Source organism: Carassius auratus, chromosome 32 (assembly GCF_003368295.1).
Source record: "Carassius auratus strain Wakin chromosome 32, ASM336829v1, whole genome shotgun sequence".
Lineage (NCBI taxonomy): Eukaryota > Metazoa > Chordata > Actinopteri > Cypriniformes > Cyprinidae > Carassius > Carassius auratus.
In genome coordinates, this window is record NC_039274.1 from 29,549,741 (window position 1) to 29,576,833 (window position 27,093).

The 27,093-nt window shown below is 37.2% G+C and overlaps 2 protein-coding genes across 3 annotated transcripts in view; both read right to left on the minus strand.

The window, feature by feature from the left end:
• Nucleotides 1-3,028: 3,028 nt before the first annotated feature.
• LOC113052044 (CD82 antigen-like) lies at nucleotides 3,029-16,984 on the minus strand. Its single transcript, XM_026216319.1, has 9 exons — nucleotides 16,837-16,984; nucleotides 12,802-12,873; nucleotides 11,436-11,508; nucleotides 7,338-7,462; nucleotides 6,967-7,041; nucleotides 5,938-6,036; nucleotides 5,399-5,572; nucleotides 4,750-4,833; nucleotides 3,029-4,088 (listed from the first exon to the last, which is right to left on the minus strand). Exons 2-9 carry the CDS (start codon nucleotides 12,862-12,864, stop codon nucleotides 4,011-4,013), a joined length of 771 nt encoding a protein of 256 aa, XP_026072104.1. The 5' UTR covers nucleotides 12,865-12,873; nucleotides 16,837-16,984; the 3' UTR covers nucleotides 3,029-4,010.
• A 4,062-nt stretch (nucleotides 16,985-21,046) lies between these two features.
• LOC113052050 (tumor protein p53-inducible protein 11-like) overlaps nucleotides 21,047-27,093 on the minus strand; it is a 28,135-nt gene continuing 22,088 nt past the window's right edge. Inside the window, exons 7-8 of one of the 2 annotated variants that reach the window (XM_026216328.1) lie at nucleotides 24,357-24,458; nucleotides 21,047-23,166 (exon numbers count right to left, since the gene is read on the minus strand). In XM_026216328.1, the coding sequence (XP_026072113.1) occupies nucleotides 23,033-23,166; nucleotides 24,357-24,458 (236 nt within the window). In that variant the 3' untranslated portion in view covers nucleotides 21,047-23,032. The remainder of the gene's footprint in view (nucleotides 23,167-24,356; nucleotides 24,459-27,093) is intronic. The other variant, XM_026216327.1, reaches the window with a different exon arrangement.

Genomic DNA, 27,093 nt, shown 5'->3' on the forward strand with positions numbered 1-27,093 from the left:
GTGATTGGGTTAAGTCTGTATTTTTGGACATTAAATGTTGATCCAGGATCAACAAAAGATGTTGATCCAGGAACATGTCTTCCTTGGCAAAATCATGGCAACATTTTAGATCTTCTCCAGCCAGACCTTCAACATCACTGTTCTCAGGTCAGCCCTTTCACTCATTGTTCACCCCCACATCTCACTTGCCCCTCCATGAAAACTGTAACGGGGCTGAAGAGCCGTGAGACATGCGGATCCATATTCTAACTATTATTACACAGAGAGGTGGTTGTATAGGCATGGTCAAACACTGGCAAACAGGTATATAGAGGGCAAGACAAAGAATATTCCTAGGGCAAGCGTGGGTCTTCGATGAACGAACACTATCCAGAGGGTTAAGCAAGAGTGGTAATCCAGAATCCAGAGCAAAGGGTAAAAACACAAGAACAGGGCAAGGCAAGAAAAAGACTAAACTATGAAAACTAGAAAATGAAATAAGACTACGAAAACTAGAAACTGAAACAAGACTTTGAAAACTAGAAACTGAAACAAAACTATGAAAACTAACATGGAATGGCTTGGTATCACAGCTATCGCTAGGAGAAGGATATGGGCAGAACAATACTCGGCAGTGTGTGAAAGGAAGTCCAGTGCTATAAAGCGTGTCTGATTGATTGTGCTGTGTGTGTGTGTGTGTGTGTAATTGGTCTCAGGTGCATGTTGTGATTGTTATCAAGTGCCTGTGATTGGTGCAATGGAGCATGGGAAATGTAGTCCAGGGTGTACTGTGGGGCGTGAGAGTATGTGTTATAGAGGCTTGTACTTCTTCAACTTAAGGGTGATCTTGCCAAGTCCAAAATATGCGCCTCTCATTTTTGGATGCTGCATATCATGCAGTCTGCATAGGACACTGCTATAATAGGGATTTTGTTCCAGTTTTCTATTACGCTGTTCTGTTATTCAAGGACCAGATATGGTACATACAGTGAAAGACGCAATTATAATGGTGATTTTACTGTTCTCAAAACTCCTAAGACATGTAAACTCCAGCAATTTTCCCTAGCTATCTAAACAATTATTTTCACTGGCTATCGAAATAATATATTATTTATAAATATAATATGTGTGCCTTGGTGGCTATACATTTTATTATATAAGAAATTTCGGTAACATTTTCTATGAAGCCTGCATTTATTATACATGCATAAGGCTTTATAATGAATGCATTATGCATTTAAAAAAAAATAATAATGATCATAACAACAGTTATAATACATTGTAATAGTTGCGCGTTTGTGGTAATAATGTTTAAGAGCATGATTATTTATAACACACAATTAATACCATATTGAATCCACTTAATTTAAGATGGTTTATTTCATGACATTGTTTGTTTAAGGTCTGCACAGTGAGTGGTTGATTGTTTTCGAGTGTTTCCTGTGAGGCTAAAACAAATTTTGCTGTAAGCTTCTTTTTTTTTTTTTTTTTTTTTTTTTTTTTTTGATGGTCTACTTGGTCTTGGTTAAGGTTAGGGTTGCTAGAATAAGTTGATGTACTTACAAAATTGCTTATAGTCAGTAGAATGTCTGTTGAGGAACCATCAAAATAAAGGGTTAGCAGATATGTATCTTACACTATTGCCCATGTTCACGTAAATATTGGTATGCAAAACCTAATATGTGTCATAATACAATTGAAAAAAAAAAAATAAGTAAAATGTTTCAGTAATTTAGAGCTGATTTTACTTTTCGAACTTCCCCTTGCTTCTCCTGTTATTAGTGGACTTCCTCCTACCCTTCATTAGCCATCTATGTGAAGTGAAATTAGATTAAACTTAATGAGGGTGAGCAGAGTATGACTGTGTGTGTGTGTGTGTGTGTGCGTGTGTGTGTGTGAATGACAGCTCTGTCTCGTGCAGTCATGTCTCTGTGGCTTCCTGTCAGCTGCTCTTTCTCACAGTTACCATCAGTCTATGATATGGTATTTCTCTCTTTATGTGGTCATAAACATTAGGAACATTTTAAAAACTAAATCACATCTACAAAACTGACCTCAACATGAGACTGTAAATATTGCTTATAAAATTTAATTTCTAGACTACTCAAAAAGTCAGATTTCTACAGCTACACAATGAAATAATTTTGCTATGAGAGCTATTTGAGAAAAGAGCAGCAGCTGTTGTTGTTTGGCAGGCTGGCAGAACATGATCAGAATGATATTCCAGACAGCCTTTTGACAAAATACAGCTCAGCTCCAGGGTCAGTCCGTCACCATTATAATTATAAGTTTAGCTCTGGAGACCTGGAGCAGAGCATTACCGGGAGGATGGAAAAGGAAACCCACGTCCTCTTTGAGCTGAATTACCATAGATTAATAGAGATCTACATGCTTAGAAGAAAAAAAATAATAATTATGTTGAATAATTTTTTCAAAGCAGTTGGACATGTGCATCTAAAAAAAGACAAGTTGACCATGAGTATCCATGTGTGTGGAGGCTGGGCAAGACTTTGGAAAGTCACAGCCTTCTGAAAAAAGGATGGATCTTCACAGGCAGGTCGGTTGTGAAGGGGGTGAGCAGGAGGCAATGAAGGGAGGAAAAAAGGGTGGACAGTGTAATTTAACACCTCATTAAAACACAGAAGAGAAGCAGACCTACATAATGACCCCTTGAGAAAGACCACCATTTGACTGCAGAAATAAACAAAAAGCAGGGTAAGAAATATGTTACTGTATGCATATGTATTATTTTTTGATGGTTTACTAATACAGTAATACAGGGTTTATTTTTATTTACTTACCTATTAAGCAAATCATTCTGAATTAAAGGTTAACTGCTGACCACCACTCCCAGTTAACATTAACTAGAACAGATGTGCTACTGCCACCTAGTGAAGATCTGGCAAAAGTACATGGTATATAAAAACAAAGCAAATGAAAGGTACATGAAGTTACATTATTCTATCATTTCATTATTACTTTGTAGGGGACTGTATTCCTTGTATTAAAAAAAATATGACTTTTTGTAACATACAAAAACATAACAAAATAAGTGTGTACCTTTTATTAAGAATTCAAAGTTTTACATACGCAAAAGAACTATTACAGATGACAGAAAGCATTGTTAGCATTTTTTCATTTATACTTGTCATAGCAAGTATACAATTGAATGCGTAGTTGTGCCAGAGAAAATCAGTTAAATTAGGATCAATGCAATAATAATAATAATAATAACCTGCAGTCAACTTTGGGGGCTAATCTTCATTTTGGTTCACATCATCAGGAATAGCTTTATTTTGTACTTCCTTACAAATAAGCTCATTCAAATATGCTCAAATTAAGCATGTAAAAAAGACTACATTTATCACCTGTACAAAAAAAGAGACTCCCTAGACTTGCAAATGAAATCTAAAATATATACACACTAATTAAAATAAACACATCTGAAACAACACTGATTTACAAACATAAATGATGGACTATAAAACAAACAACTTTCTCATGGACATGCCACTATAGGGCAGAGTGGGAATTGTGTCAGTCTACGTATACCACAAAATCTAAAGAAAAGTCCCTTGATTTAACAAAAGCACGCCTTCATTGTTTTTCTGTTTTGTATAAAGCATAAACCAAATTTTAATAGGCTGTTAACTCATAGTTTGGGCCGCTACAATGAAAAAATATCAAAGCAAGCAGACCAGCCTGGGTGTTAAAGAGCGTTGTTGAATAAGTAGACCATTCAGGGGATCCAGGACTCATCATACACTTTTCATTAATTTATGTGGGCATCCTTCATGTTGTACACTTCACAATGTCATATGATGGGCTAATCAACCTGGACTAAAAAGATCTGATTAAATATCACAGGGGATAGTGTTATTGACAAAGAGTGGAATCTCACGACTAAACATAACCCTAAAGTTTATCTTTTGGAAACACTGAATATACTGTAGAAAAAGAGGGAGATCTTTTGTTCCAAGACAATAAGGAGGGACTGAATACATTTGTGTGCAAGTGTCCGTGTTTCCTCCTCAGAACCGTGGCACTTTGGTGTAGTCCTCTTGGTGTACACTCTTGCAAAGGCCCATAGAAAGTATCATGCCAAGGAGCTGTAAAAACAAACAATGGTCACTCCACAGGGATCAAGATGGAAATGTCCAATCTGTTCTTCAGAAAACTGTGATGTTACATTTCACACAAAGTACAGAGCTGTCATCGGGTCAGTACCACAGACTGTAAAAAAATATGAATGTAGTGTCCGTGATGCGGTTTTGAAGCCTAAAGTGTGCACAGCGGGCCGTCGCCATCTTGGCAGCGCGTCACCGCGCGACTCCCGGATAATCGAAAATGGGCAAAAAGGCGGGAGCTGACTGCTGAAGCCACGACCACCTAGCACGACGGCATTGTCAGCAGCGCAATCCACCTGTCACTCAAGTGGCCACGCCCTTAATTATGCAGAACCTTAAGGCTTAATATAATTTAAACGGATGAGTTATAAGAAAATTCACCACCCTCACAGTTGTCATGAAGGGCAAAATTAGCAATATAGACCAAAATCATTTTTTGAACCAGGCTGTAAACATGTTTTTTTCTGCTGTAAAAAGTTGAAAAGTTTACCTTTTAAAAAAAGTAATGCACCAATGACGGTTTTGTTTGTTTTCTTTCTTAGAGTGCATAGCAAAACTTAATTGATAATAAACACCCCATGATTTCTTAGTAATGAAAAGGCGTATTGTTCATGCTGCCAAGGCCAGAGGAGATGCAACATACCTCAATGACAGCCACACCAAGGCAGATTCCCAAAATAATTCCATAATTTGTGAAGAGCCAGCTCTCCACATTTCCCAGGCAGCCCTGACAAAGGCAGAAAAACACTCGGTCATAAGATCTTTCACCTGAACTAGACCAGTTACCAGATATATGCATCTCAAACTTCATAAAATTACGGAGGAAAGAGGTAGGTGATATGTAATTTATTAGCATCCATCTTTCCCAGACATGTGTAATACATTTAGCAGAACTATGTATTTATCTGTCATACCGAAGGATAGTCCACCCAAAAATGAAAATTCATCTGTCAAATTCATGTTTATTCATGATCCCCAACCTGTTTGACTGACTGACTTCAGAGTAACACGAGAAGATATTCTGAAGAATTCTGGTAAAGTTTCAGTTACCATTGACTTGCATTACATTGTTTGGCCATACAACGGAAGTCAATTGGAATCAAAACTGTTTGTTTACTTTTATTCTTCAGAATATCTTGTGTTCCACAGGAGGAGGAAAGACATTTTGGAACCACATTTTCATTGGGTGGATTTTCACTTTAACAATGCTTTAAGAATTACACAAAAATTATTAAACTGGGGATAAAACTGAGACTAAAAAATGATTAATGGAGTCAATATATTTCCCATACCGTGTTATAGACGGGCCAATCATTAGATGTGGTCTGACAGAAGCCGCTATCAGCCACAGTATGTGGTGGGAGGGAAGCATTGTGGCAGGAGCATGGGTAAAAATCCAACGATGTATTCTTTATCATAAGGTTGGCCTCCCAGTCCTCATGTCCATTCCAGCCACAACACTGCATCTGAGACACACAGAGAAGAAATAACCGGGCATGAAGTACTTTATAATGTTGGCTTGACTATGAACCAGAACTGTTTAACCCACTGACATCTTAATCATTTATAATTAGCACATCGGCCCACTAATTTCTCATTAAAATGTATGCAGTATTCAGCCTAATACACTTTTCCAGTGGAAAAAATGAACAGTCAAGCCTTGACGTCAGTTCTTAAAGGCTAAACTGTCAACCCAACAAGTATTTCTACATTCAAGAGCTTAAACCTTGCGGTTTTCATGGAAATACATTCAAATGCACACACTACACATAATACACGTCTCTAATCTGAATTTAAGACAGTGTATGAGTTACACCCATTCTCAACTCACTGTTCTCTGGAGGTAGTCCCAGGCTTGCTCTGTGGTTTTGTTCTGTCCGGGGTAGTTCACCACGACTTTGGACACAATTTCGCTTGCTTCCTTCCTCAACTGCAACGAGAGTAAAGCAGGTTAGTGGTTTATTTTTCCAGCCCCAGCTATTTGACCTGAGACTCACTTTGCCGACTGAGGAAACAGTTGCTACTAAGCTATTAAAATGGAACAAATTCAAACACACTTGTTTCGCACAAGTCTTTTCCTGTGAGAGTAACGTGTTGCATTTGTATTGGAAGCAAATCTTCCAACTGCATGCTCATCTTGTCTCCAAACGGGTTTGTATTTATGTCGAAGATGACAGGTAAGCAAATACAACAAGGACAACATCTATCATCTACTTGCTCCAAATTCTTTATGATTTACTGCATATCCTGCTCAGATGCTTCCTATAACATCCTCAGAGACACTCGCTGCTGGCTGATTTAGATGGAGGGTGCTGAAGTGTTTGCGTGCATTCGTCCTCATCCTGTATCTAACATATGTGATTATTTTTCTCACGGGTCATCATGGTGAAGGTCTCTTCAAAAACAGCCATCCTCAAATGCATGCACTTTTTGGTAAATGCAATAGGGGGCATTATAGATCATTTTCAGCCACTGATTCTCTTGACCTCTTTTCAAGCTGTTTCAGAAATCTAAACAAAACCTTCACAATAAAGTCTAGCTGGCAAATGGAACACATAGAGATCTGATCTCAACTTTCCCAAAACATTTTAACATGCATACAAGTCCTATGTGTCTTGCCCTCAAAATCATTTTGATGCCAGGCTTTAAGAGATGGTTCGCCCACAAATGAAAATTCTGTCATTATATCATCATAATGAAAATTATGTCTAAAACACTTCAAAATATGTTTTTTGTGTGTGTGTGTTCCACAGAAGTCATACAGGTTCAGAATGACATGAGGTCGAGTAAATGATCACATTTTACTTTTTGAGTGAACTACTGTATTATGGTAGGCACGTAAGAGCGTTCACTCACTCACCCAGTCCCGCTGGAAGTAGATGAGAATGGCAGTAGCCACTTGAGCAAGGAGGATGAGCAATAGACAGGTGAAATACTGGAAAGAGAGAAAAAGACAATGGATTAAGATATGACAGACCCATGTGCATGCCCCACCACATATATCAGTCTCACATATGTGAAACAGAAACGCAACAGCTGGTTCAGTCCAGTCTGCAAGGGTCACGTGACATTAAACCACTCAGCACAGCAAATTTACACACGAGAGCAGAAGTTCTTTTTGTACTTCGAATTTGCATGAGAAAAAGCATGTGATTTCTAAAAACGAACAGCAACTAAATTAGGAAAGATGTTAAAAACAGTGCTAAACATTGTTGCATTTATGTGTCTTACCAATCCAAGCAAACAGCGGATCTCATAGATGGCCCCCAGACAGCCCAGAAATCCCAGAAGCATGGAGAATGAGCCCACGCCAATCAGAATATAAGAGACCACCTTCAGCCCCATGGATGAATCCTCTGTTAGTGAGAAAAATAAACACAATCTTGGTTACAAACTTATCATAATTGTGTTAATGAGCAGTAATTCAGTTAACACACTTTGAAAACACTTTTTTGGGGGGGGGGGGTAATTCAATAGTTAACATGAAATAGCAATGAAAAATACTTTTGTATTTATTAATCTTGGTGCTAAAATTTACATCTCTGGGGTCAGTATGACTTTTTTTTTTTTAATGAATACTGTTACTTTTTATTCAGCAATGACATTAAATTGACAAATCTCAAATAAATGCTGTTCTTCTGAACCTTCTATCCTGAAAAAGTACCATGGTTTCCTCATGAAAACTAAACAGAAAACCGTTTTCAACATTAATAATTTCAAATGTTTCTAAAGCACCAAAACAGTATATAAGAATGTTTTCTGAAGAATCGTGTAACACAGAAGACTGGAGTAATGTCTGAAAATGAAAATTCAGCTTTACCATCATAGGAATAAATAACATTAAAAAAAAAATTAATGAAAAAAGTAATTATTTAAAATTGTAATAATTTTTCAAAATAATCTTTCGAAATGATCCTTCACTTTTTATATTTTTTTACAATAAATGCAACTTTGGTGACCATAAGAGACTTATTTTAAAAACAATAACATATTGATCAAAAACTTGTTATGGTCTGTCGAGCTTTAAATTTAGCACAATCACTTCAATTCTACCTAATGAAATGTGCTGTTGCTGGTCAGTTGGCACACCAAAAACTAATTTTGTTCTCAAATACCCCTAGCCAGTAATTACAGTCTTGGGTAGTTCTCATGAATATGCATTGTGTAATGTTGAGATGGGGTTGGCAAGTCTCACTTGTGATCCTGAGTGAGACATGAGGGCCTATAGTACCAGGCAATGCCCACTGTATGCTGTTGAACAGTGGGTTTAAACATTCTGTGGCTTCACCTTAAAAGCTAAAAGCTTCTCTAACTGTGTTCTGGTCCTAGTCTCTGTCATATCATCCTGCTTCGAAATACCTCAGTGGCTCCCCAGCAAAAACAACATTACCACAGACAGCCTTGCAAACAATACCACAGTGTCTGTGTGACTGTGGGTGCGGAGGATACAATGGTCCATCATGTGACCCGATGTAATCATCATTACGAAACCAAGCACTTAGATGAGATGACCATCTCAACCCTGATGATCGCAGCAGGCATCTAAGCACAACTAACAGAATGAGTTAATCTTATCACACGGTTGAGAAGGTTCTGTCTACATCTTACATAATTTAAACTATTTAGTAATTAATGATTAAGAGAGAACTGGATACTGGGAAACCCAAAACTGAGAACTAGCGGATGTCATTTAGTAACTCCAGCATCCTAAGAAACAATGTGAATTGAGTTATCTTATTTGAAATCATTTCAGCCCCTTCTGTTTACTGCGGAATAATTCTCACAAGATGCACAGCAGTTGGCTTTTTTGAAGTTTGACTTAACTATTGGTAAAAAAGCTTTTAATACGATCAAAAGAAGCAGAGAGTTTTATTTGGAAATAGCCAGACACAGTTATTTTGTGCCATGTGGTAAATATTACACAAATGTCGCCATAACAAACCCACAAACAATAGCAGAATAAAGAACAAGACCTTTTTCCTTAACAAAGCAAATGCCTTTTTAACCAGTTCTGTTTCAGTTATTCCCTCCAGTGCTCAAAGCCTAAGAATGGGCAGTGACATTGCAAACAAAAGCATAAAACGTGTCTGCATTTCAACTTCGAATGTGTGGGCCTTCGTAGCTTCAGTACTGTAAATCTCAAACCATCCCATGCAGTAAATGTGCCTAATGGTGTCCTCTAGGGATCAGCTGAGCCAGTAAAGGCCACCGTCATCTGGATTAGAAAAACAATGATGTTCAGAAAACTTTTTTTTTTTTTTACGATGGGCTCACTGTTTGTATGCATGTCTGGGAGTCCCAAAAAACATACAGCAGCCACTGTTCACTGCAGGAATGTGTCTGTCAGATGAATTATGGCAAAGGAAGAATACAGGAGGTTCACAAATCCACTGCTGTTGGTGTCATTCTATGGTTTGGGTCTGAGCTTTTTAAAATCCATTTTCTGCTCTGAACAATCAAACAAACAAAAACTTTGTTATGGCGCAGTCACTCAGACTGGGTTCAAGTCTTGGGTCAGGCACACTTCATTTTGCAAGACAACCTTAAAAATGCCCTGACCTTTCCAGGTCAACTACTGCAAATGTTGACTTTCAGTGCATTTGAGCAGTTTTCATTTTCATGTTGCAGACAAAATAAAATTTTGTCATGTCATATTCATTTATTTTAGTCAGTATTACTTGGATTCAAAATGGCCTCTATTTTTAGTATATGAGGAAGAACAATTTTTTTTTATTATTATTAAAATTCAAATACTTTATATATAAAATTGTATGTTAAATGTTTAGCTTCAGCTTATGCCACTCAAGTGAGTCACTTTCCAACATTTTTGAAGGATTATTAAAAGCATTTATATTCTTCCTACAATTTTTCTTTTCAAAATTATGCTAAAGTTAATTTTTTGCATTGTTTGTCTTTTACCATATTTGCATTAACAGTATTTTTTTAACTACAAGTTTTTATGAATAATCTTGGTGTGCTTTTTATTGATGAAATTAAAAACCCTTCATTATTGACCACTTTTGTCAGTAATGTTGACACTGGCTTTGAGAAACTCTACTGATCAAAAGTTTGTTCCGTTTTTTTTTTTTTTTTTTTAAGAAATGATTACTTACAATTCAGAAATTTTGCATTAAATCAAAAGTCTCAGTAATGAGTTTTACACTGCTACTAAAGATTTCTGTTTCAAACAAAATGTGTTCTTAAATCAACTTTAACTTTATTAACTTTACTATAATTCTTTTTTATTTCTTAAATAATAATCAAATAATTCTAAAAACTAAAAGTATTACAGTTTTCACAAAAATATAAAGCTTTATTAGCTTTGCCATACCAGGAATTAATTACAGTTGAAATATATTAAATAGAAAATAGTTATTTTAAACTGTAATTATATTTCACATTATTACTGTATTGTTGATTTAATAAATGCAGCCTAGGGGAACACAAGAGACTTCTCTGAAAAACATTTTAAAAAATCTCAAACTTTTGAACTACAGTATAGATTAAGACCACATGGAATTTAGTGTCAGAGGCAGATAGAGGGTCATTCTTTTACATCCTTGCATATACGTGCTCACAGCTCACTAGTGTTAATTTGTTCTTTCCAATGAGTAATGCAACGAGAGGCCTGATCTGAGCATTGACGTGATGCATGCTAATGAGACAGTCGCTAAAAGAGCCCTGTGTGGCAGCGAGGGAGCACCTGCAGACTGCCTCAGACGTGCTATGTCACACACAGGCCCTGCCTGGCTCGCCACAGAGCTGTGAACTCAATGGCTGATCCATAGCCAGCTGTGAACATGTAGCTCGGGCTTGCTTGGCAGTGTCTGTAAGACTCAGACCCAGTGACCCAGAGCTCCCTGCAATGGCCTCTGGGATGGAAAACAGATCAGAAGTGTGCAGGGGGTGGGGTGATGAAGAACACAGAGCCCATCATTGACAATCTGTCCAAAAACCTGAATCATACACATTAAGATGAGACTAATGGTGCTCATCAAACAAAACGAAACAAGAAAAAGTTGGTCTGAGTCACTGGCGCATGAGCCCAGGAGGTTTTACTCAAAGGCATAATGGGATAAAACTTCACTAATAAGAGCATAAAAACACAAGACTGACAACCATCTTTTCTCATAACTTCCTTTAGTTTTTACAACCAGCCAACAGCAAAGATACTCTCCCATGGGTCATTAAATAGCCTTTTAGATTAATGTGAACACATTTCAGTCCAACCCAGAGAAAATGGCCAGGAGAGTAGATTTTCCTGCTTGCTCGCCTGCATGATGTTTTATGGTTTTCTCTTAGTTGCACACATTTTATGCAAACACTTACGCAACACTGCAATGAGGCTCTGATTGTCTAGGAGGATCCACAGTCCAAATCCCATAATCGTAGCGCCGAAGATCTGTCAAGAGACAAAAAGGAATAGACAGGGGGCAGAGGAAGAGAGAGGAAAGAAAGAAGGAGAGAATCAATCATGTGCTGCAGGACAGGAGAGGAACGAGGGGCCCCACATTTCAGTTTACAAGCTGCAACTTGTTCACTCCAAATCTCTTGGACAGAGCTAGAGATGAAAACTCTAGTACTAATGCCTTCCCTGAAAGACAGGAAGGTTGTGTGCTTACGTGTGCAGGAGTATGTAACAAACACACTAATCCAGGGCCGTAGGAAGTTATGGACCTCATTTCTAACTGTGGGGTTCCAGACTCATTCTGCTTTGCTCTCGGCTCACATCTGGGACTGATTGGGCTGTGCTTCTGCGTGGCAGCAGGGGAGGGGAGCTCGGCGGATGTTCCATGAGTTCAAGAACACCACAGCCTTCCCTAAATACACTCGGACAAACACCCCATCTACTCTCCTTAGGCCTAACACCAGGGCACATGCTGGGGTGCCAGGTTTAGGGGTGCATGGTGGGCCGCTAAAGATCCCATTATGCTCACAGTGTAGTTCATTTGCACTCTTGGATATCTTTGGTTTGAAAAATCTGTGCAGCAGTAAACTGTAAACTATGGGTTCATTTAAACATGTATTTAAGTATACTAGTTGGGTTACAAATGGCTGGAATTATTCTCTGGGCTCTTCCTGTGCTCTTTGAGCCTGAGCACCCAGGCCCGCAGAGAATAAATTTTTTCCTACATGGAACAAGCCCAAGGATGACAAGGGAGAGTGGGCTGTTTCCCCCGAGATAGAGAGGAGTAAACTGTCTGGGTAACAAATGGAAAACACTTAATCTGGATGATAACATTCTTGTGATAGAGAGGCGCAAGACTGCTATGGTGCAACTACAACTAATAAACGTGTGTTTGCATCAACTTGAAGATCTTAAACAGTACTGACTTATTTATATGAATGTGAGACCTGATTTAATGAATATTAGTGTTAAACTAATGTTACGAAAACTGGAGCACCAGCTGTGAGTGAGCTAAAGAGCATTGTTTATAAAAAGTCTTGGGAAAAGGAAACCTTCCAAGAATAGTTTGCCCATTCCTAATGCAGTAACACTTTATAATAAAGATCAACTTGATTATGTTACATTTTCTGTAATGTTATTTATTAGATATTAACATTTATGTGATATGAAAATAATATAAATGAAAAATAGAATAATTAAAAATTAAAATGAACCTCTATCAACAGTTTTCTAGGTCAAATGACTGAAATAACTAAACTTGTTCTTTAAAAACTAAGTGAAACTTACGAAGAAGATTAAGTTGAAGAGAAACAGGAAGTACTTGGTTGCAGCGATGCATCCTTTCCCCATTTTGTTGACCTGTAAAAACCCAAAACAGGGAAACAGCAGTTAAATGATGACACTGATTAAGACAAAAGGCAAGTGGGCAGCATAACAATGTTTAATTCAGTCAAATGAACAGACAGCTGTATAAAATATTTTTTTTAGGATTAGTGATGAGAGTTAAATAGAAACAAAAATGGAATCTGCAAACAAAGATACAGTTTTCATCATGCACACTGACTTTTATACAATGCCATCTTTCTACAGTTTAAATATTCAATATAAGTCCCAATTGCTTTCATACAGAGCATGCCGTCATCATGAGACAAATGGAGTACACATATCTAAATTCCACAGGATCAATCAATACTCTCCTCTGGACTGCGTGATGGCTGTTGCCACAGCTTTTTGATGATGACCCACATTCCAGCTATATTTAATAGGTTAGTATTATACACTCTTCCTGTGCTATTTGAGGGCCTGTTGGTGTGCAGCATGGTGCACTTTATCAGTGACCTCAAAGAGGGCGAAAAAATTTTGATTGATTATTAGCAAATATAGAGCAACACCACAATGCAGATCAGGCCCCAGATGGAGTAAACACTACTGCTGGAACAAAGAGATACTATACAAGAGATACTACATCTGAAGAAACCTCTCGAACCCTTGCTAAATGTTTAACAGTGAAATACACCTTTGACTTGGAGTATCAATAAACTATAAGCAGCAGAAAATTGTATGGGGGCTTACGTATTAAATTGATCAAAGGGAAAAGAATAAAGTCTTATACAGTTACAAAAGATTTCTATTTCATGTAAATGCTGTTCTTTGAACTTTTCTATTCATCAAAGAATCCTGAAAAAAAAAAATTAAGCAGCACAACTGCTATCAAAATTGATAATGAAAAATGTTTTACATTAATCTGATTTCTGAAGGATCATGTGACATTGAAGACACAGACCGTGGGTATAGAAAATAATCAACCTGGTTATAAACACATCTAAATACGCAGGTAAAAATGTTGCTTTGGATAAAAGTGTCTAAAATATAATATCCCATAAGCAAATGCATGTCCACGGAGTTTCTTAGTCTTTTTTTTATTTTCTTCAAACTTACATGAACTTCTAGTTTTTATCAGTTCATGAAGAACTACTCTTGTGAGACAGGAATACAATTGAAAATGTGTTTAGCTTGCTTGTTTAAATGTAGTTTTGAAGAGAGAATCACAGTGTTGCTGAGCAGAGGCCAGGCAGCTCAATTATAAATCTCTCATACCAAGGGAGAGATTGTAATGAGTTTTTCAGATGCAGATACATCCCATGCAACAGAAGTCTGTGGAATCAAATTACCACTTCCTCCTCATTCTGCAGAGTGAAACAAGGCTTTATTTTTACCTTAAGTGAATTTCCTAATCTCTGTACCATGTCTTACATTAGATAAAGGGTTAACAAATTCAACCTTGACGAAAGCACTGTTTGTGCTTCCGATCAAGGTCAGCAATGTGCTGATGTACCACATATGAAGGTCTACACACATATAACTTATCCAAGCTCAGTCAGATAGAAAAGTGTGTCACAATGCACTAAAACTTGAATCAGGCCAGCACACCACCACAGGGAGAGACATGGCAATATATATTAACAGGACCATCAGTTCATCAGTAGTAGTTTATCTTATCTCTTTCATTGCCAAAATTGCTTTAGCAGAAAAATAACCTTAAATCACCTGAAAGGCAAAGCAATGCTTGCAAAATGAGAGAATCTTAAAAGCAATTACTTGTTTGAGAGTATCTTAAAAGCAATTACAATTATCCTTTGAGGCTCAGCCCTCATTCTGAAGTTCATCAGCATTCAGCTCATCTACCCAGTGTACACTGGGGCTCTAGTACACACCTCAATCTCCAACAACCCTCCCCCACACTCACAAAGATAGAACCAGCTTTGATTTCCCACCACGACAATGGCAGCTTTCAGCCACGCTTTTTAAATTGAACAAAAGGAGAAACTCTGCACACTCAGGAACCCACTGTAGCCTTGAAGTTACCACCAAACCAATAACATCCCTAGAGGTGCGGCAACTTTACCATCCAAAGTAAACATACAAGTGCACAAGTGTCATGGAGTCTAGTACTAGAACTACAAACCTCTTTGCTGACTGAGCAAGTATGCTTTATATAACATGATTAAGCTTACTTGCAATTGTTTAAGCTACAAAATCAAGCCTATGATTCAAGGCCTTCTAGTCTTTGACGTTTCCACGATAGCTTCATTTAAACTTGTGCATGCCAAAAAGGTTGCTGTGGTAACCCATCAAGCAGGCTGGTATGAGGGGTGCAGAGTGTCCCCTCTTGAGACTAAACAGTCTCTCAGTCCTCACTGCATGCAGAAAAGAGAAAAGTGAAACCCTAAACAAGGGGAAGCCCACAGGGGCCAACAGCCTTGTCTATCCACAGTTACTTCAGGCAGAAACAAGGCGTACATTCATTAGGAGTGTTAATCTCTCCACCTAAACACAAAGACCAACTTGATGCCACTAGTCGTGTTAAAGTGGGCTGTGCAAGTAGCTACTAAATTGACTGTTTTTATGATGAATGACGACTATGGTTTAAAAATAAAAACGATAACATTTGAAGGGACCGTGGAGGGACCTATGTTTACTTGATGCATCACCTAATGGAATGAGGGCAAACTGGAACTGTGCACTCAAAAGAAAGTCTTATTGTTTAGAAGTTACTCTAGCGAAACTCAGATTTGTTATATTACATGCACTTTGCTTGTGCACACAAATTTGACTATAAATCCAACTTTGCTACTGTATAAATTAATCAGTAAAGTATTAAAAGTGTAATGTTTAACTGTTATTAGGCTATTAATGCATTATTTTGTAACTTAAGTTACTGATTTGTAGTTCAACTTAAGGGACAGTTCGACCAAAAATGTAAGTTCTTTCATCATTCACTCACCCACAATTTGTTGCAAACCTGTATGTATTTCTTTCCACATCAAGATATTTTTAAGAATATTGGTAACGTAACAGTTTCTGGCCAACATCATACTTCCATTGTATATGGATGACAATGGGGACCAGTAACTGTTTGGTTACCCATATTCTTTAAAATATCCTCTTTTATGTTCAACAGAAGAAAGAAACATACAGGTTTGGACAAATCGATGGTGAATAAGTAATGACAGAATGTTTATTTTTGAATGAATTGTCCCATTTAATCTAATCATCAAAATCATAAAACCTAATTTGTAGGCAAAGACAGACGTGTCAATCAAATTCCTATTCCCCTCTAAACAGAAAAAGACTATTTCAATTCTCTTGCCAAATCACTGACAGTTGTAAACCGACCTGACCTACATTCGACAGATCTCAGATTACAGAAACCAATGAATTAACCAATCCTCAAAAAGAGAGCTCTCTAAAAATATTTTTAGGCGAAAAAATACAGACTTTGTGCAGGGGAGGAAAACAGGCTTTTTCACAACCCTGAACAAAACTAACAAGTAGGCTACATTTTTTTAAGGACTATGAGCAAAAGGACATTATAAACACTCCTTATCCTGTCTGATAATAACAGCTCAAGGATCAAATATTAAAAAACTGAAAGCGAAATCATGACAGTGAGTGAGAGAATAAACAACACCTTGAATTGTTTTCATAATGTTTCACAGACGTAATCTATGAACAGGAAATTAAATCCAAACTAGAAAAGTGAAACATTTATAGGACAGTTGAAAAAGCGAAAAAATTCAATATTACTACAATACTGCTAATAGAAAATCTGTTACAGGTGACACACCAAAACATTAAAACTGCCTGGGATATTAAAACATTTGAAAAGATATTCATAGACAACTCATGACTGTCTATTTAAACTTCTCATCCAGTCTCTAATTTCCAGTCGTGTGAGATTTATAGCCGAGATATTCAGAATAAGATATAAAACATTAGTTAGCCTACCTAAAATATTATGTTTTAAAAAAAAATACTCACGTATAGTGTCGGGATGGGAAAATGAGAGAAGTAGAATTAGATGTCAGCTGCGCGTCTCGTCCAGCGTTAATGAGTCTAATGCGAGCGAGCAGCCTGGAGTTGGATAATAAAGGCTACTCAGAGTCTCCGTCAAGTGGTGTTTATGAGAACAGTCCGAGGGGGACGGTCGGACCTGAGTTTCTGACTCATACAACTGCCTGCTGTTGAATCAGTCTGCTTGCTTTTAGAGGGAAAAGCTGCCCACAACAGCTGTTTTCTTCGTAATAATAGCATAAAGAAATAGATTTGGCAAACAATACAGTGTCTATTTTTCTTTAGAAAGCGTCCAATAATTTTACAATGTATTTTCGCAGAGATAAGCAATGTACCCAATAACAGACATGTTTGTTGACTTCTAAAACGCAATGGCCAATCAGAGGTGTTTAGGTTGGAATCCACGCAATCACCGCTCCACTCACCGTTTTTTGGCTAGTGCTGGGTTCCATCATGCTCGTAACTTTTTTCTAACAAAAACATTTAAAAAGTTTCATCGTGCTGTCACGTTCATTGTATTTTTTTTATTATTATTATTATGTTTTTTTTTTTTTTTTTTTGGAACTTTGTTAGATCGTGATGAATGAGTGACAGTTTTTAATAAATTTAAAGGGAGCAGTCTTTTCATGCTGTATAACCTACGAGGTTTTATTCAGAATTTAGATAAAACTTCATGCATGACAAGCAGCCACGTATGACACAGAGAAAGCTGTATACTACATTGACTATATAGGGTGAATTGCCTTTAAATGGGTCACTGCCTAATGTGGGACACTTAAAGTCTAGTGTTTGTAGCTTCCCCATAAATGCCAGTGAAACAATGAGGTAGCCAAAGCTGTGGTATCATGTCATCAACATCATATGACCTCTCAGATGCAATCATCAGACAGGAAGCATATTGTGTGAAGAACACCCAAAGGTCAGTGACATAGAATTTAAACAAACTTGATATTAAGGAGAATAAATTAATTTTAAACAAGACAATCCTGTTACTTGTTGGTCTAATGTGCTTATAAAATGTTTGTCCATCAAAATATAGTATAACTTTGTTTCAACCATGTTTCAACCATAAATAATCAAAACCATTTTACTATTCCACATGAATCAAGGTGATTTTTGCCTTTTATCATAGACTTTTCAGTGTCCCACATTAGGAAGCTGCAGATTTTCTCAGACGATTCGCACTAAAAGCAACAATATGTCTTTAATTTATTTTATGAATGTGTTATCTGCATTTTCTTTGATTTGATTAGGACACATCCTGGGGTTTTTAAAATGGTATTGGGTGTGATGTAATTCCCTTTGAGCAAAGCACTGAACTCCCAACAGATACTGGCTGTATCACACGTCACTTTCAAATCAGATATTTCAGCAAAAGTGAAAAAAAATATATATATTAATTTCAGCAAAAGTGTAAAAGAAAAAAAAATCTGTAAAAACGTTGAGAACCAATACCGACTGTGATGGACAGTTACTTTGCTTAATTCATCTCCATCAAGACTCCATATGAAATGCTTTGGGGATTGGGAGTAGAAAGTGAAAGCTTCAGCTGAGGTTAAACCCATTTACTTGAGCTAAAAGCATGCAGTAGCCTTCAGAACAGTTGAGCTGGACCAATAGCTACCTAACAAATCTGCTCCCCACTCACAGCTGTCATCAAAAATCAGTATTGAAAGTGAAAGAGGCATGCAATCTGCTGAATACAAACTTTTTAGATACAAAAAAAAAATGACAGCATATAGAAGGAACATATGAAACATATTGTCATATTAAGTAAAACATATATAGGCCCAATTATGAAAAATATTAATATATTAACATATATCTCATAAAAATATGCATTGGACATATATGTCATGCACATGTATATCCATCCTAAAAAAAACAATAAATATAACTGCACATATTTTAACAATTATTTCAAAGACATATATGAACATACAGATATTTTGCATATATGTTGCGTACATTAGATATATATTGTTGGCATACTGCAACATATAAAACCAAATAAAAGCGTCATATAAATATTAACATCACCTCATGTTGTAGCGGAGGGGGGAGTGGGGGGTGCTAGAAGTGGAAAGTGAAAGCTTCAGCTGAGGGGAACACCAATTACTTGAGCTAGAAGCATGCAGTACATTCAAAACAGTTGAGCTGGACCAATAACTACCTAACAAATCTGCTGCCCACTTGCAGCTGTCATCAACAATTAATTCTGAAAGTGAAAGATGCACATAATCTGCTGAATACAAACATTTTGGATACTAAAACAATGACAGCATGTAGGTAGAAGGAAACCGAAACCCAGTTACTTGACCCAAGCACTTCATTCAGGACAGTTAAGCTTCAATGCAAAATATATGTTTAGGCTATTTAATTTCCATATATGAAATATATTGTCATATTAAGTAAAACATGTAATTATGAAAAATAATCATACAGTATTGTTCAAAATAATAGCAGTACAATGTGACTAACCAGAATAATCAAGGTTTTTCATATATTTTTTTATTGCTACGTGGCAAACAAGTTACCAGTAGGTTCAGTAGATTCTCAGAAAACAAATGAGACCCAGCATTCATGATATGCACGCTCTTAAGGCTGTGCAATTGGGCAATTAGTTGAATTAGTTGAAAGGGGTGTGTTCAAAAAAATAGCAGTGTGGCATTCAATCACTGAGGTCATCAATTTTGTGAAGAAACAGGTGTGAATCAGGTGGCCCCTATTTAAGGATGAAGCCAACACTTGTTGAACATGCATTTGAAAGCTGAGGAAAATGGGTCGTTCAAGACATTGTTCAGAAGAACAGCGTACTTTGATTAACAAGTTGATTAGAGAGGGGAAAACCTATAAAGAGGTGCAAAAAATGATAGGCTGTTCAGCTAAAATGATCTCCAATGCCTTAAAATGGAGAGCAAAACCAGAGAGACGTGGAAGAAAACGGAAGACAACCATCAAAATGGATAGAAGAATAACCAGAATGGCAAAGGCTCAGCCAATGATCACCTCCAGGATGATCAAAGACAGTCTGGAGTTACCTGTAAGTACTGTGACAGTTAGAAGACGTCTGTGTGAAGCTAATCTATTTTCAAGAATCCCCCGCAAAGTCCCTCTGTTAAAAAAAAGGCATGTGCAGAAGAGGTTACAATTTGCCAAAGAACACATCAACTGGCCTAAAGAGAAATGGAGGAACATTTTGTGGACTGATGAGAGTAAAATAGTTCTTTTTGGGTCCAAGGGCCACAGGCAGTTTGTGAGATGACCCCCAAACTCTGAATTCAAGCCACAGTACACAGTGAAGACAGTGAAGCATGGAGGTGCAAGCATCATGATATGGGCATGTTTCTCCTACTATGGTGTTGGGCCTATTTATCGCATACCAGGGATCATGGATCAGTTTGCATATGTTAAAATACTTGAAGAGGTCATGTTGCCCTATGCTGAAGAGGACATGCCCTTGAAATGGTTGTTTCAACAAGACAATGACCCAAAACACACTAGTAAACGGGCAAAGTCTTGGTTCCAAACCAACAAAATTAATGTTATGGAGTGGCCAGCCCAATCTCCAGACCTTAATCCAATTGAGAACTTGTGGGGTGATATCAAAAATGCTGTTTCTGAAGCAAAACCAAGAAATGTGAATGAATTGTGGAATGTTGTTAAAGAATCATGGAGTGGAATAACAGCTGAGAGGTGCCACAAGTTGGTTGACTCCATGCCACACAGATGTCAAGGAGTTTTAAAAAACTGTGGTCATACAACTAAATATTAGTTTAGTGATTCACAGGATTGCTAAATCCCAGAAAAAAAAAATGTTTGTACAAAATAGTTTTGAGTTTGTACAGTCAAAGGTAGACACTGCTATTTTTTTTGAACACACCCCTTTCAACTAATTGCCCAATTGCACAGCCTTAAGAGCGTGCATATCATGAATGCTGGGTCTCATTTGTTTTCTGAGAATCTACTGAACCTACTGGTAACTTGTTTGCCACGTAGCAATAAAAAAATATACTAAAAACCTTGATTATTCTGGTTAGTCACATTGTACTGCTATTATTTTGAACAATACTGTATATACATATCTCATAAAAATATGCATTGGACATATATTTCATGCACATGTATATCCATGTAGCTCCTGTGGATAGGAATCAGACAATGACTCAAGAATACATTTTCCATTTCAAAAACTTTATAGATTTATTAAGAACATTCACTGTCTCTCTACAAAAGTAGCTACATATCTTTTAAACATGAGTGTTTTTTCCTTCAAAACAGATAAAAGAATGAGAACAAACATTCTAAAAACTGACGATGCAATCATCATTCTCAAAAACAAAACAAAACTAATACAAGAAAAGTTGCACATTTTCAGACATTTAAGAAGTGTTACACATTCCTGAATCATTCAAATATTTACAAAGCAAAAAGTGTCCTAAAAATATACCGTCTAGTCTAAAATCATGAACAGTGCATCGACATCAAATCATGGTCGATTGTTTTGTTAGTTAACTTTTACTAAACAGGTCAAGAGAGATGCACAGAATAAATAAACAAACAGCAGTTTTGACTTGACGTTTCCAAAGCACATATTCATATGATCCTCTGATTTCCCTTTGGAATAAAGCCATTTGTTGTTCTCTGGAAGAAATATCTAAGATCTATGGAAGGGCAGTAACTGTCCACATCTCAAATGACAGTTCAGTGATAGAAGCATATACTATAAGGAATAACACCTGCTAGTTCTAATTATAGAATAATCATAATAGTATACATGATTATTCTATAAGTTAATGTGCTTTCTGCGATAAAAAGTGCTACATTTTAGCGCTACTTGCCGATCCGCATTGTTGGCTTCATGCAATGATCACTAAAGGCATAAAGCATATCTTATTACATACAGTTCTAAAATTTACGATTGTTGTGCATAATGGTAGTTGTTACAAGAATAGTTCATACAAAAAAGAAAATTCTCTTAAGTTCACCATCAATGACGATACACAAAGGAACCATCATATAATTCAGACTTGAAACATCGTATTTACTACATTTACGATACTCCTTTTTTGTTCCAATGAAGATAGATATTCATAAGTTTTGAACTAAAATAAAAAATATATGTTTGGGAGGACTGCCCCTTTACTATATACAGATGCATTTGTGAAAGTAAAGTCATTAGTAACATGCATCTTGAATGTCATGAAGACATGGAAAAATCACCTCAACCCTCAAAAGATTTTTCAAATTCTCTGTAAACTTTTAATCGTTAAGTTGAACTAAGTTTATAATTGCACGATTTACTTTAGTAACTGTTGTGTAAATGTTCATTAGGTATGTAAAGCAGCAAAATGTTACATTTGAATTGAAATGGGCAGAATTTCTTTGTGTGAAGTCAAACAAAGCTGTATTTGACAATCTTATGAAGTTAATAAGGTACTTTTGAAAATACACACATTAAATGGCATTTAATACTAGATCTGTTATTTTTATTTCACATAATATACTGTTGGGAACCATAAATCTAAAAGGAATTTATTTGCAAAGTCTTCACTTTGCAATGTTAGTAACTACAAGTAAATATAACAATCCTATTTCTGTAATGTATAAAAAAAACTACTTATGTATTTGTTTATTTAATGCTATTTGTTGTATTACCCTTTGTCTTGCAGTATGTTGTTGACCACTGTGCCATGCTGTGTATATTGTGCCTGGCAATTAAAACCAGTACCATTTTAAAACTAAATTCTTACCATAGAATAACACGCCACATACTGGAAGTTCACTAAACTATTACATAATATGACCTGAATTACAGGCATCTTCCCAAAATAATTTGACACATTTGGGATTCTCTGGCATACACATGTGCCGTAAATCTACCCTCCATACAAAAAAATCTCAGAAAAAGCTTTTACAAAAAAGTGAGCTGTCAGAAAAGTATACCCTCTGTAGGTAATGTAACATAAAAACAACACTCATGATCTGTAGCCTTCTGTATCTAATGAAAGTAAAGACCAAAATAATGTGCTAAAAAAATGGAAATTGCCCACAAACAGAGGTTGATTTTAAGAGTAAATTCATTTGGTCCAGATAGAGGTGCTAATGTATTCAAAGCATTATGTGCTGCCAATCTACCCATTTAACAAATAGCTGGCCTCCCTCAGATCTTTTTGGTGCGCCGGCCGAGGTGATGATAGTAACTCAAGGTGATGAAGAGGAAGAAGGTTTCACTGAGAAGAAGAACGATTGCACCGTTGGATAATGTGCCCATCTCCAAGAGGGTGATGGACGTCACTGGGGGAAAAATGAGTACAGAGACTAATTATAAAGTCAGACAAAGTAGTAGTCTGAAACATATACAGACATCTAGCAAAAAACAAGAGTGCCATGCAGCACAGCTACAACACTCAATTCACAAACATTTAACTCATGTTATGTTAATGAAATATGTTGACAAAAATTTTTATAATTACATAACATAATATTGAATCTTTTTTAATGTTAATTTAAGTAAAATAAGTAAAAAAAAAAATTATGAAATAAATTATTAATCTAATGATGCTTTTCCACTGAATGGCTCACTTTTGGGGAGTTTTCCAGTGTTTCTTTTGAAACAAACTCCTTCATCTTGCAGTTAAAAACATCCACAGGCCGAGAATGAAGAACACCATTCCATCAATATGCTCCATTGTTGTGTGTTTGTTTATATCGTGTTCACGATGATGTCACGGCAGTAGAGGTGACGTAACAATAACAACATATATATCCCGCCCAATCTAAATCGGTACTAAACTGCAGTGGAAACACAAACCGTGTCGAGTCGAGAAGAGCCGAGCAGAGCCATACAATGCAGTGGAAAACACCATAAGCATAAAGTACCAGTAGATGCATGTACCATATATTTCAGAAAAGTTAGAACTAGACTTTTATTATGTGACAGTCCTAAATACCATAAGTGTAATCACTTCAACATTTACTTAGGGGTTAATAAGGTAAATTTTGTATCTAATCTTTGAAGCTTGTGCTTGGATTGGATTTTAAAGAGCGCTTGTTGCCACAAGAGGGCAGTACAGCATTAAGCACAATGAGTATTAAAGATATTCTCTGCTAACCTAAGAAAACAAAAATGGCCCACAGATTTCATCAGGTTTTATTGACTTGTTCTAGTCTTGGAAGGATCTTAAGAATGGGTTATAATTATAATTATAATGATTTGCATTGTTTTCAAGCAAGAGTTTATAAACCTACCACTATCATGCAGTAATCACACAGTAATCATAAAACATTTTAACATATTAACATTTAATATATATATATATATATATATATATATATATATATAAAATATGGGGGAAAAAAACATGAATAATATAAAAATACATACAATTAAATGTTTAAAATTGGTTAAGGTTGTAAAAAAAAAAAAAAAAACCTTAAGACAAGATAAATTGTGCCTTAATTACGAGAGAAAAAACCTCTCTCACCTAGAAATTGTACCCCGAAGTAACATGCTTCTGTAAGTAGTGTCCATTGAATGATGACCTTTTCCGCTGTGTACAAGCCATTCCACAGAATTAATGAGATACCTGTTGGGAAGAGCAAAACACTCAGTCAATTCTGAGATCATCCTAAGTCAGCTAGAGACGTTAAAGGGCACCTATCTATTAAATAGGATGCAGACTCTCCTCCAAACACCAAAGCACTTAGGCTAGGAATAAAAAAGCTTGAAATCATGCAAAAGATCAGAGAACTGATGCTGTGATTCTTTCTGATCTCCTTCCACACTGTGGTAATGTGGAGAGTAGCTGTTTCTTCAAACCTGCCAAGTGCCATCTGCCAGCACTATTTTTCCAACCTTGCTTGAGTAATTCCCACCATCGAACTGGCCATTGATCTGACAGAAGAACACTCACACCTTGCATCGCTGCAGGGGTATGAGTTGTTTGTGAGCTAAACCAGGTGGCACACTGTATAAAGGCCACTGGTTCTCACTGAGGGGTCTAGACTGCTAAAGACAGCCCTTCAAAAATTTTGCATGCTAATATCATGTGTACATACAGTAAAACTTCCAGGGCTCTGCTGCAGTGTCATATTCATGAGCACTCGGACTGATAATGTGTGTAGGGATAATGGTTAAGGCTGCAATTTAAACACTAAATCTAAATCTAAAAAACGTCTTTATGCTGAATTAGAGGCTATATTACGCTATAGAGAAAAGATAAATAGGCTGCTGTTCATAATGAAATAAGGGCATAGGGAGGGAAGGGTTTTATTTTCCACAAAACACTCACTTTCACACACCCATAAGCCACCCCTGCAATCTTTTATAATACAAGACCTCCTACGGTTGACTGTAAGCTCAAGCACGGGGTAAGCTTGGCATGTGCTGTTATTGTGAAGAATCCTGGGACCAGCAGGGGGTCATTACTAGTCATAATACAGTCGAACTGCCCAGCACACTGAAGCCCTGCCCTATATGTGGCTAAATGGAATTGTACTGACTCATTAATATTTAAAACCGAGGCATAAAATATTCATACCACTTGAAATCATACACGAATTTGGCAGTGAAAAGCGCATCTAGTCATGAATATTTCCAGTGAGTGGGAGACAGACTTGCACAAATGTGTGTACATTATGCATTAGCTATGCATAAACTGAGATAGAGAGGGAAAAGCGAAAGTGTAAAGACATGCACATATACAGTACATATCCAACAATATGTAGAAAAATGTAAATTTAAACATCTCTTTCCAAAATGATGGGCGCCAATATGGAGGTGGCCCATTATACAAAGTGTCCTAACGGGTCCAATTCATAGACATGCATTTTATTTTAATGTTATCAACAACGTTTTTACAAATGCCATACTTTTCTGGTTGTTCTTGAATAATATTTAATGCTTCTTTTTTTAAACAATTTAAGGTGGTTATAGAAAATAATTACCCCATTTAAAATAATCACATTTTGTTACTTTGCAGACTGAAATAAAGATGGACACAGTTCCCTTTCGAACAGTCTCTTCCATTGCATTGCTGACACTTATGAGAGAAACTTCTGTTTACTCTGATACTGGTCCCCATATGCTTCACTCTACCCACAACACCTCAACTCGCCCATGTGCTTCACACTTGAGGATCAGTGCCCCTAACCAGATGCGGTTGGCTTGATTTTCTTTGGCGGGTCTGATGAGGAAGATGTCGTGGATGATGTGGATGGATGCTGGAGCACCACCTTCTAAATCTAAATCTAACGGAAATAAGAGACGCTGACAAGGTCACCTTCCTGGACTCGCCAGTCTCTCCCAAGGGACTGTTTGGCCCTGCCATGGATGGTTTTGCTGAGCACTTTAGAACTCTCAGAGGTCATTGAAGGCAATGTTTCACCTTCTGCCGAAGCGCTCCAGTGCACCTCCAGTGCAGCGACTGTTTCAAGTCACCAGAAGACTACATCCTGATGGCAGCCGGCCAAGGCAGCACCGCCTCAGCCCCAAGTTAAATCTGAGCATGGGCTTCTACAGCACACCCAGACAGCAAATTGCTACCTGTTTAGACTTCGCATCAAGGACCCTGCCCCAGAGTGACATCGGACCCAAAGAAGTAATCTTGATCCAAATGCAGAGTGGAAGAGGAGAGGGTCAGTTCTCGCAGTTTGGCGTCTGGGATGTTTTCATCTCAAGGTAACCCACCGCTGCATCAGAGCTGTGGCCTCAAAAATCCTTGCCTGTTTCAATCAGGCGTCCCACTGTGACTGACCTCCAGAAGGTGGTCAAGACAGGTGCCTCCAACTCAGGTTGGGTAGCTCTCTAAAAGGCCAGACAGACGTTCGGCTCCTGGTCAATCCTGGCGCAATACTTGCACATCAACTGCTTTGAGATGATGGAAGTTTTTCTAGCCCTGAAATCCTTCTTGCTGGTCTTAAGGGAGCACATGTTCTGGTCTTTTTGGACAACATCACGGTAGTAACCTTTATCAATTATCAATTTTCACTTTTATCACTTTCACTTTCTTTACCCAGGTGGTCTCTGTTCAAGCTCCCTTCAAAGATTGGCTTGGCACCTCCTTTTGAGGGATTGGGAACCGCTGTGGTAAGGGGCATAACATTTCCATCATACGCTTGAAGCATTCAGCCAATCACAACGCACTGGATAGCTAGCCAATCAGCATACAGTACATCTCGCTTTTCAGAATGATGAGCTTTTTAAAAGTTTGAGAAAGGCAG